Here is a 12,303-nt window from a genome sequence, read left to right as displayed (position 1 = left end):
CCATGAGGCAACTGCTAAGTCTTTTTCAGCTCTTTTTCCTCCATGTGTCTAGGTATATGTTTTACTCCTATTTCTTGAATTACCAACTTTAGACATTATCTTTTCTTTTTTTAAAAAAGTTTTTATTTAATTATGAGAGAGAGAGAGTGAGCACAAGTGGGAGAAGAGCAGAGAGAGAGAGGGAGACACAGAATCTGAAGCAGGCTCCAGGCTCTGAGCTCTCAGCACAGAGCCTGCTGCAGGGTTTGAACCCACGAACTGAGAGATCATGACCTGAGCCAAAATCGGATGCTCAACTGACTGAGCCACCCAGGTGCCTGAGACATTATCTTTTTTACCAGGCAGATGGCATTTGCATCCCTACTATACAAAAATCATGTGCTCTTTATCTATTTGCTAAAGTTAATAGAAGTAGTAAGTCAAACAAAATATATTTATAGAGAGTTAGATAAACTTTGGGTGGTCCTGTCAGACAATGCTCTGGTATGACATTGGAAAGGCACACAATAATCCTTTCGCCTTTTTCAGAATTTGGATAACTTCTCTGAATGATATCATTTTCCTTCAGCCTTTTCTTTTTAGGGGTAAGGAATGCGGGGGGAGGTACATGGGGTGGAAGTGACTTGCAGTGACCATTAGTAGTAGGTTTGGGAATGTGATCCTCTTGATTTCAATTTCCATCTCCTGGTGTTGGGGTGTTAGGAAGCACTGTTTGAGAAATTAGCAACAATTACCCAAAGCAAGACAGCAGAATAAAGTATGATCCCCCTTGTTCCCATCATTGGGGCTGTCTAGCAGGGTGTCAGCAGATGACCCACCCAGGGTGGAACATTCCTGGCCACCTAAACATTGTTATGTAATGGTGTAAGTGCTGAAATATATTGTGTATCTATATTTCTCAAACTTGAAGTAATATCAGAATCATCTGGGGTCTGAACTACAAGCTCAGGTGTTTGGGCTCACTCTGGACCCAGTAAATTAAAACCTATTCCCTGCATAATTCCTACTTAGTAGGTTTAGAGCAGGGCTGAAGAATCAATATTTTACTAATGACCTTAGGGAATAGAATGCACTCCCACTGTTCACATGCCCACAGGGCAGCTGAAGACAAAGCCTGGCTAAGGTCAACTAGCAGAGTGATTTTATTTGCTTGGGTAGCCAGTGACTCTTCTGTGGTTGATGCCTTCTGGTGGACATTAACAAAAAATACAAACATCTTCGCATTTTGTGCTCATTCCCATATGTCCATCCACATGTCTTTACTCCATATCTCCTTATCTTTTAGTCTTCTGATCAGTGAGTGGGCATTGACCACTGCCCAAGAATCTATATGTATTGTCCTTTTGGGACATTGTTTTTTTGTTTCGTTTTTTTGGGACATTTTGTATTTTGTTTTGTTGTCTACTTGTGTGTTCTTGCAGTTCACTGAATTTCTTTAACAGGGTTATTCAGAGTTCTTTGTCAGACCATTTTTCTCCATTTCTTTAGGGTCAGTCATTGGAACTATATTAACTTTCCTTGGCGATATCATGTTTCCTTGATTATTTGTGATCCTTGTGGCCTTTATTGGTGTCTGTGCATTTAAGGAAGTAGGCACTTCTTTCAGTCTTGGCAGGCTGGCTTTGGAAGGGAAAGCCCTATACCAGGCAGCTTGTCCAAAGATTCTGCGTGGGCTTGTTCTGAAGTCCTCAGACAGGCAGGTCTGGTGCCTGGATCAGCAGGTGGGCAGACCTGGTGCTTGGGTCCATAGGGGCCGGTCTGGTGTCTGGGTTCACTGGGACAGGCCCAGTGCCTGTCTGTGGTGGTGGGCCTGGGACCCGGGTCTATGTGGATGGGCCTGGTGTCTGGGTCCACAGGAGCTGGCCTGGAAGCTGAGACATGGAGGCCACCCTAGCAGTTGGGCAAGCCTGAGCCTGGGGCCATGGGAGTCAGCCTGTAGCCTGTAGCTGCAGGGGCCATGAAGGACCACTCGAATCCACGGGGGCTGGCTTGGAGGCTAGGGCCCAGGGAAATGTCTGGAGACTGGAGCTCTAGGATCCAACCTGGTGCCGGGGTGGGCTGGGAGCCTGCATCCATGGGAGCCCATGTGGAGCGTAGGTTTATGGGGGAGGAGCCTGTCTAAAGCCTGAGGCAATGGGGCTGGCCTGGTGCTAGGGTGAACAGGTGGCCTGGACCCACAGGAGACTGCCTGGACCTTGGCCAATGGTAGCAGCATGGCACGGGGGCAGGCCAGGACCCTCCTTCCATGGGAACTTATTTGGGGTCTAGGTCTGTGAAGGCTGGCCTGGGTGCTGGGGCAGGCTGGTAGCCTGGGTCCATGAGAGTGAGCCTGATACTAGAGAGGGCCAGGAGTCTGGATTTGCAGGAAGTTGCCTGGAGCCTGGGTTTGTGGGGGGTCTTCCCAGTGCTGGAGTGGACTGGTAGCCTGGGTTTGTTGGAGCCCACCAGAAATCTGGGGCATGGTAACTGGCCTGGTGCCAGAGTAGGCCAAGAGCCTCAGGCCACAGAAGTCAGTCTGGTGCTGGTGTGGGCTGGTGGTGGAGTCTGCTGTGAAGTCAGTTCCTTACTTCACTCTTCTCCTGTGAACTGGATGTCTCTCTCCATGCTGGGATACTCTGGCTTGGGGGATGGGTGATGGGAGTAATATGAAATTACATTTCCTACCCTTTTTTCAATGTATCTTTTCTTATTTCTATGCTCCACCCAGATGCTGTCATCCCTCACCTGAAATTCTTAACTCTTGTGAAGGTATTTTTATGTATGGATAATTGTTCAAATTGATGTTTCTGGGAGGCAAAGAGTGCTAGAAATTCCTATACCCTCAGCTTGCTTTACTCTCTAATTCTCTCCTCTGCTGTGTGTTGTCTGTTGCCAAATACAAATTTTGGTTTATTTTAATTTTATTTGTTGTATTATATTGTTCTAGAGATGCTGTTTAATGCTTCCAAATCTGCCACTTTTCATAGTTTGCTATTCTAGGAAAACATCCATGTTTGTCATTTGCTTCGTAAATATGGTTAGGATAGTTGTTTTAAGCTCTGTGTATAATAATTATAAAACCAGATGTCTGTGTATGTTTCTACTATCTTGCTTTGTCTATTTTTTTGGTTCTTGTTCTTGTGATCTTGTTTACTTATATGCCTGGTGATCTTCAACTCTTTGTGGCTTGTTGCCTTTGTAAAATTATTTAAGTGGCTCTGCCCTCCTCTAGATGGGTTTTCTCTTTTTGTTTCTGGTGGAAAGCATTTGGCCTACATTAAACCAAATGCGGTTTGAGAGTTCCTGGCTCAATCAAACTGTGAGTACTCAAAGGGAAAATCCTCATGGCTACAGCCTTCCAGGAATTACTTCTTTTCTTTATATCTTTCCTTCACCCACTTTGTTCAGTGCCAAGACCATCTACTTCATGGGTTCCAGAGATTGGGTGAATCTAGATCTGGTTTGCTTGCCTAGTCCTAGGCAGCCCCTGAGTCCTGATCTCTCTCTCTCTCTCTCTCTCTCTCTCTCTCTCACTGGTGTGACTAGAGTATGGCATGGGTGCATGCTATAGCAGCACAGAACATATCGTGGCTTTAGGGCTCCTTTATTTCAGATCCTGATTCTATATGTCTGGGATAAAGCCTGAGATTCTGCATTTCTGACAAGCTGCCAGATGATGCCAATGCTGCTGGTCCACAGATCATACTTTGAACATCAGGGATGTATAGAACAAGGACTCTTTCATTTAATAACTTGGCAATATGTGAACAATAGTCAAATTGAGTGATGGGAATTGTGCTATATAAATTAGGAGAGATTTATGGAACCGAGGGGACTATGTTAGACCATGACCTGACTAGTGAAGGATAGATATGGATGGACAAGGGAATGAAATCCTAATTCAGATCCAGTTCGGGCTACTTGAAGAGAGAAGAAAGGCTATATCTCTAGATTTTATTCATATGGAGTTCTTTTTTTTACAGGGAAAGACGTTTCCTTCACATATTTTGACCCAGTGGCCCTTCTCAGGATCACCCACCACCTCGGTGGTAAAGGATGCACCTCCATTCTAGGGAGACATAAGTTGAGGTCTTGTATTATCTGGTATCACCAAAGCCCCCATCACCTCAACTAATGGCACTGTGGACTAAGTGCCTAGGCTACACGGAGCTCCATGTATTTATAGGATGAAATAATGACTCTGAAAGGCTCCACATCTTATTAGCTGTGGTCCTGAATGAATTTGCATTAGTATATGCAACATCCATATCAATGTGTCCTGAATGTTTGCTTCTTTGCACCTTATGGCAGGACATTGAGATCCTCTCCTCAAGATATCCACGTGGGTCCAGTCCTATATAAGGAACATGGGGGTGATGTCATGGGCTCTGGACTTTCTTCTTTGAGCATGGAAATCAACTCATGCTAAGGGATACCTGGGGAAACTCCTCTTCATAGCCGCAGATTGATTTTGAATCCTAGTTTTGACTCAGACATACCTACTGCACATTTGAGTATGAGTGCTTCATGATTCCACACTCTTGAGGGAATGGCTATGGAGCTACTCAGGACAAGATCATAACGACCTTTATATCCCACTGTGCAGTGAGAATCCCTTGGAAGACTATATAGTGTGAACTTGAGAGTGTCTTTATGTGTTAGGTAGGCTGATAAGGTAGCACAAATGTCAAGAGCTAGGATGATCTACTGGTAGTCAAAGCAAAAAGGCTGGTAGAGACAAATAGGCTGATCTGGGGTCTAGTGACAGACATAGGAGACTCAATAGGCCAGTTGCTACAGGAAGGTGTCATGTACTGGGGACTTTGCCTACTCTTCTTTAACCAATACAATAATCCAGCAAGGTACAATGCATTCATATAACAGTCATCTCGGGATCAGAGATGTGAAAGAATTGTGCCAAGGACACAAGTCCAAAAGTTGCAAAGCCTAATTATGAACATACATCTTTTGAATACGAGTCTCTGGCTCTTGAACACTAAACTACTGTCTTAGTCTGTTTTCTCCCTGAGAAACCCTAGCATTGTTTCAGAAGCTGGGGAGGCTAAGATATTAACCCACCAGTCCCTTCCCCCATTGGCTGAGGTTGCTATTGAAATAAATACCCTTGAGTTGTGAAGCAGACAGGTGCTAGAAACTGCCACAGTGATGGTGAACTCAGTTGGGCTGAAGGGATTGGGGCAGGGTATCTACAACATCGTCTAAGCTTTCCTTCAGGGAAAACCTAACGTGTGTTCCTAATGTGTGTTTGCTAGATTAGAGCACTGGAGCATCTGGGAGGCATACTCCCTGCCCCACTAATCTAGGTCAGTGACCTATAGTCCATGATGGGCAGGGTGCCCAGGAGCTGGCCTTGCCCAGGGGAGGCTCCCTTGAGTGGAGAAGCAGCATGCATACAGGCTCTGAAAAGCTAGAGAAGCATACACTGGGGTGTTTTTACCTGGTCTGAGATTGGTAGAGAATATGGTGATTGTGAACCAGGAGTGGTTGCAAGCTACACAGGTCTTAGGGGACCCATTCCTTCCTTAGTCTACTTCCTACCTTGAACCTAATGGGGGCTTCCACTCCTAGGAATAACATTCCAGTGTGTCATTTTGTGGCAAAAGAATCCAGTCATCAGCCCTGGGGCAGTCCCATAATGTTTCTTCCCTCAAATTCAGTGTTGATGACTATATTTCCTGGTTGTTGCTCTTAAGAGCTTACTTAGCATGCCCTACTTTTTCAGGGTGAATGGGCAAGTCACAGTCATACTTGGTTGACATTTACATAAAGACTCACTGAATCTCTGCACCAGGAACCAGAAAATATTCAGCGTCAGGCAGTCCCAACCCAAGTGAGGTAGAACCTCCTTCCTTCCCTGTGTGTATAAAAAGCTTGGCACCTGTTGGATTCAGTCAGAGCACCTAAGTCTGGAAGAAGCCATAGTCCATAATAACAGATTACAGGTGTAGTCTGAAGCCATGAAACCTGCTGATCTTTGATCTTCTCTTGCTTCTGGGGAGTCCTAGACAGCTTTCCAGAGCCCTTGGATGCAGCTAGAACCTTTACTTTGGATCCAGGGTAAAAAGCATCTCTTGGACAAAGGTAATTTGAGCTCAGAAGCCATGTGTCTAAGCTTTCCTTTGGGGAAGACCTAATGTGCATCTACTAGCTCAGAGTACTGGAGCATCTGGTAGGTAGATTCCCCTCCCTGCTAATCTAGGGCAGTGATCATGATGGACTTCTTTCACTGCTGTCCTTGGGGAGCCTTGGGGGACCTTGGTGGAAGGCACAGGATACTGGAGGAGCTAGGGCTACTTCCAAGAGTACAGGTGATGATTTGCTTACTTCCTGTCCATGGATAACTATTGAATCAGGCACTGAGGATCCTGAGGCAGGGAGGGATATGAACAACTGGCTCTCACTGTGGGGGAGCTTGTGGCCTTCTTAGGGAACTGTGCTGGTGCCCTAACCAGAAGCCCAGGGACAGATGACTCCTGACAATCAAAATGCCTAATGGAACTTGTGGATGTCCGTGTGCAAGATCCTTAGGGATGCCTCTTTGGATGAAGAATGGGGGAAGATGGGGGTCAGAGAGGCCGATTTTCTGACAGTTATTTAGTAGCCAGGATAAGTGACTTGAAGACAGGATAAGTGGTGACTCACTAGATATGTGGGAGGCTAGAATGGAGATAGATGCACACTCTCCTCTCCCTTCCTTTAAATCCAGAGACTTGGTGCACTGAACAGTGCCTGAGGTGGTGCTCTGGAACCTCCTAACAATCACAGACGTGATGGATGGAGGGCATCCCAAGGCCACTGTAGTCTGAAGAACCAGGACTACCAGTCATGATAGAGATGGGAGTTTCCATTTGGGGTTTTCTGGCCTTGGAAAACCCCCTCCTTAGTCTCAGATGTGCATCTGGGACAGGAGCTTGGAGGCAGCTTTCTTAGAAGAATTTTTACACAAAATTCTGGGGTTGGGAAGGGGAGAGAACTGGATGACATGTTTTCTTCTTCCCTTTTCCACAAGACCTGCTGCTGACAACCTCCTCTCCATCATCTGATTTACCTTGTCTTCTTCACAGGAATCTCTGAAGCCAACATGGCCACCCCCCAAGGTGAGTGGTGAATCACAAACCAGCTTGGAAATATCTCCATCCTGCCTCACCAAAGATAATACAGTACAAGGGCCCCTATCATTTACTTAGCTACAGATGCATTTGCTCTTGCTAATATACTCAGATCATAAAACGTGCATTTGAAAATCTCAGAGCATTTAGATCTTTTCTTATTATGTATATTTGGAATTTATTTACTTTGTTAAACAGCATAAAGAAAAAAACAAGAAATGATGACAAACTTAAATATTTTTGGCTTTGTTACTACCCAGAGATTATAAATTAGAAACAGACAAGTCACTGATATCCCTAGAAAAAAGACAAACCTTGAAAATCTCTTGGGGAGTATAAATGCAGGTAGATTCTTATAGATGCTTTGATCCACAAACCAGCTCCTGGCTTATTTCCCCTCCCTTTCTCCTTATAGCCACTCTTTCTCCGAGCAGTGAGCCTACCCCTAAGGATTCAGAAGTCACTATGACCAGGATGCAGCTAGAGTCCTGAAGTTTATAATAACCTTATATGTGTTTTGTGCTTTTCTGTCTTCTGGCAGCGGTAGACTATTCCAGAATCTTTGGTGTTCATGATTCTCTACAGATGGTGTGGGTCCTGAATGGAAATTCTTTAATAACAACTCCTTTTAACAACAATGTCAGCCCTGGTGAGTGACAATCAAAGCCACTTTTTCTTCTTAAAGGGGCACCAGTTCCACTGGAGATGGGGCTGAGCTTGCATGAGCTTACATGCCTTCGGCCTGTCCTGCTTCTGGGACCAATGTCCACAGGAAGGGCAAGCAAGGACAAGATGGTTCCCTTCCACAGAGGAAACCCTGCACCTAGAAATGAGGGGATGAGGGGTTGGCAGCCCTTCTTACCAAGAGAAGATGTCTTCAGATAAGGAGGGACTGTCCACTCAAACAGTATTTGACCTTCTTATTGGAGTTTTTCTCCTTTAAATTTCAACCATTACTACCTATGTCCTCAGAATCAAACTTGATCATCTTTCCACTATACACTTTCCTAATTCGGTGTCCTCTCTTCTAATATTGGGGATATTCCTTCCTCCCATCAAAAGTCAATCTATCTCAGCTTCTTTCCCTCTTCTAGGACTTCAATGTTTGATTTAATTCTTCTCTTCCCTGTATATTCCACCTTTGTCTTTCTACTGGATCCTTTCCATCACTGGTATATGTGCTCTAATATAATATTGCTAAGTTTAATAGAAATTCCACCTTCTCTTGATCCCCACATTCCATTCCTACTTCCACTCTTTTTTTCCCATATGCTAGTCTCAATACAGTTCTATGTACCAGTCATAGCCAAACTTCATGGAAGAGCTGGCTACCTAACTTGTCTCTACTTCACCTTCTGCTCATGTTTGCATCAAACAACATGACTTCCGAACTGTTCTCTCAAGTTCCTCTTCCCAAGGTCACCAGATACACTCTCTGTCCTCACATTATTTGGTTCCTCAGCTGCAGTCAGCATAATTGGTAATTCTTTCTTTCTTGAACACCCTCCATCTTCTCCTTCTGTAGGAACATTCCCTTGTGGTTCACTGGCTTCTCTTTGGCATTCTCCTTTCTGACTCGACTTTTTCTGTACAATCTACAAATACTGGAGGGCCTCAGATCTCAGTCTGCAATCATTATGCAACCCCACTGAAGGGATTGGGAGCTGGTCTCTTGGATTTATGGATCCAATGCCTCTATCACTCTGGCATTTATGCTTCCCACCAGAAGACCCTCTGAAAAATTCACCCATGTCCTCTTGATATCCTCTCAGACATCTCTAACTTCATCTATCCCAAGCAGAACTATGGATCTGACCTCTCAAAACTGCTGATCAGCCCAGTCTTCCCTATCTCCATTAGTGGCACTACCATTACCTGTTTCCTCCAGCGAGAAATGCAAGAGACATCCGTGATTCAATCTCTGTCCAGTCCAACAGCAAAGACTGATGAGTCTGTGTGCAAAATATGACTTATTTCTAAGATAATATCATGTCTCACCTGGACCACTGCCATTGTCTCCTCACTGCCCTCCTTCCCACCTCATTTGTGTAGCCTCTCATCCACTCTCTACAAAGCATTAAGAGTGGCCCTTTGGACTATGTTAATTGAACAGTGTCTTTCCTATGTGTTTGTGTTTTAGGGGTGGGAAGTGGGGGCTAGTGGGGACACCTCAGGGACACCAGTCTTCTTTCAGAGCTACACAGGGGCCTTTACCCATCCTTTCTCCATAACACTCTCCCTCCAGACCCCCTCCATCATCCTATTCCCATGTCTTCGTATACTAGTTTCCTCTTAACTTTCAGATCTTTGTTTGCATTTTACCTCTACAGAGAGGTCTTTCTTGACTCTTTTATGTAAATTTGGTCTCCTACTGTCTCAGGCTTTGGTTCTTCCCTCAAAGCAGATCTTGCAATTTATTGTGGTTCTGTCATTTCTCTGCTTACATCTTTTGGTCTCATCTTCCATGGGGGGAATGACAATGTCTCTCTTATCCTCATCTAAATCTCTGTGTGCTCACATGCATCCTTGTCCCGAGTCGGCATTCAATAAAGAGTGTTGACTGGAGAATTCTCAGCCCGCTGCCCAGAAGGATAGAAGCAGAACACCCAGGCTCCTGAGCTAAATTAGTTGGGAATTAAATTTAGCTGATAGTGACAGGAAACCCACATAACTGGGACTTAACTAAGAAGTTTACTTTAAAAAAAAAAAAAAGTTTATTTCTTTCTCATGAAAAAGAAGGCCGAGCAGGCAGGCTGAGGTTGGTATGGTGGCACTGTGATGCTCCCATGGTCCAAGGATTCTAGCTTTCTGCTTTACCAAGCTCAAGTTCTCCTCAACCATCATCCACGTATTTGAGGCAGGCAGTAAGAAGACACAACATGTAAGAAAGGAGCTTCTCCCAGATGAGTCAACTCCTTTTAAAGAACATTCTTAGAAGCCCCACACAACACTTCCATGTTTATCTAGTGGGCTACAAGTTCAGCATATGATAAAATTTAGCTGCAAATGTGGTGGGGAATTTTATTTTTATTTTGGGGATGCAGTGTTCCCTGGTAACATCTGGGGTTCTGATATTAAGTAAGTGAAAGAAATGGGCTTCAGATAATGATGTAGGGTCTCAGCTACATGATGAATAGGAAGAGGCTTCTGGGGGAGTCCTGGCTGCTCAGTGTCCCCCTCACTGGGAGGAGGAATGTCAGGTCAGAAGGACTGTCCTTTCTGCTCCCTGGAGCCTGATACCTGTTTCCATTTTTCCTTGTGTTTCCAGTCAGTCTTGATTTAATGACATGTATGGACAAAGAATTCCATGATGCAGGAAAAGGCAATCCAGTTTACTTGGGAATCAAGAACAACTGTCTTTGTCTTTTCTGTGGAGAAGTTCAGGGCCAGCCAACTTTACAGCTTAAGGTGAGTGGTTGTACAGCTAATGAGAGAAGCACTGTGAGATGTACTTTTTATTTCATTTAACATATCACTGAAGAAAAAATAACATTTTTTCAATCCTGGATTGTTCAATTCTTGGCTGTCCCCCAAGTCAATAAATGCTGCTTTTGGCGTGGGTGTAACACTCATTTTAATGTGAAAACATTCTCCAAAAACCAGAGAATACACCCACGAGAATGCTTCAGAAAGGCCAAAGAATGGTGGTTTCTCCATTCTCAGTTTTGTTTAACTACCTCCCAGAAATCCCCCACGATGCTGGGCTGCTCGCACTTAAACAAAGGCCACTCTATGACAGAGGAGACAAGGGGGAGATTGTTAGTCTGGATTTTGTGGATTATATGCCTATGGTTCCTATCCTGAAGGTAGCATTTATAGTTATGAAGCAAATCTTTTTGGTTATGATGAAAGCTTTAATATCTAAACCCACTCGGAGGCTGGGAATCTTGTGAGACGCCCACACCTGTGGGTGGGTGCCCACCAAGAGCACCCACAAAAGAGACTTAAACCTCTCTCTATTCTCAGGGAAGACAGTGCTGTCTCAGAGAATCAGAAGCACCTTGTATCATGGGATCCTGGGGTAGAGCCAAGCTATTAGGAGCCAGTGGGTTGCCTCTTCTGACACCTTGTGTCCTTTCATCTGGTTGTGTCCCTGGCCCCTGGCCCTCCCTTTGGGGAAAGTGGTCACTCTCAAGGGCTATGTTAGTTTAGACCCCTTCTCTCAGTAATCCTCTCTAATAAACCTTTTTCCTAATCCTAGGAGAAAAATATCATGGATGTACACAACAAGAAGAAAGCACAGAAGCCTTTTCTCTTTTTCCATAATAAGGAGGGCTCCACCTCCACTTTTCAGTCCGTCTCCTACCCTGACTGGTTCATAGCGACTTCCAAAATAGCAGGACAGCCTGTCATTCTCACCAAAGAGAGGGGCAAAAATTACATCACTAACTTCTATCTAGAGCCTCAGGACTAAATTCAGCCTGGGCTGTGGGTAACTGATTCCAGGAAAGAGGATCAAGCAATCAGAGAATCTTCCATTCGGAGACATAGTAGGTCATCTTCATAGACCAACATGCACTGATGCCCATCCATAGCCCCCCCTCATTCTCGTCACCCAAAACTACCTTTTCCTCTAGACGGCCATTTGTGCACCATGTTTCCTCATATGAACATCACCCCAGTATGAAACCTGAATCACTTTTTATTCTTTCCTGATCTTGTCCCACTATCCACTTAGTTGCCAAGTCCAGTTAAGTCAACATCCCAGATGCTTCTTACGCACACCCCTCTCTATTCCTATTCCTTCTGACAACCTATGGCCTAGAGATGTGAGTTCCAAGCATTTTTGTTCATACAACCCTATCAATAAAAGAGTATTATTTGTTAATTCTCTGCATGTATTATGATATGTATTCCCAAAGATGAATCTAAAGTTTCTATTTAAGTAATCTTTACACCCCATGTGGGACTTGAACTCATGACCCTGAGATCAAGAGTCATGTACTCTTCAAACTGAGCCAGCCAGGCCCCCCACCAAAGAGGAATCTAAGGATAAATGTGAAATACAAATGAATGGGAAGCTGTGAGCTGTACATTTATGATGTAGCCACTTTTCTGTGTGTACGTAGGTATGCTTCCATTAAAAGTTCGCTTTTAAAAAGAAAACAGATAAAGGTGAAATAAAAAATTTAAATGTCTTGATCATCATAACAGATTCATAATATCATTAGTTAATAATTTGACATGTAATACA

General features: G+C 44.3%; 1 protein-coding gene across 6 annotated transcripts in view; it reads left to right on the top strand.

The window, feature by feature from the left end:
• The first annotated feature begins 261 nt into the window (after positions 1-261).
• LOC122216321 (interleukin-36 beta-like) overlaps positions 262-12,303 on the top strand; it is a 30,546-nt gene continuing 18,504 nt past the window's right edge. For 4 of the 6 annotated variants that reach the window (XR_006200828.1, XM_042933015.1, XM_042933017.1 and 1 more), the window contains exons 1-4: positions 262-6,081; positions 7,065-7,097; positions 7,651-7,758; positions 10,378-10,517. Coding sequence is in view for 4 of the 6 variants with exons in the window: in XM_042933015.1 (XP_042788949.1) it covers positions 6,027-6,081; positions 7,065-7,097; positions 7,651-7,758; positions 10,378-10,517 (336 nt within the window). In the remaining 2 variants the exon portion in view is untranslated. Of the gene's footprint in view, positions 7,098-7,650; positions 7,759-10,377; positions 10,518-11,310; positions 11,917-12,303 lie in introns of those variants that run through there. The other 2 variants (XM_042933019.1, XR_006200829.1) reach the window with 2 other exon arrangements.

Source organism: Panthera leo, chromosome A3, assembly GCF_018350215.1.
Source record: "Panthera leo isolate Ple1 chromosome A3, P.leo_Ple1_pat1.1, whole genome shotgun sequence".
In the NCBI taxonomy this organism is placed as follows: Eukaryota; Metazoa; Chordata; class Mammalia; order Carnivora; family Felidae; genus Panthera; species Panthera leo.
This window is presented reverse-complemented; position numbering and strand designations above follow the sequence as displayed.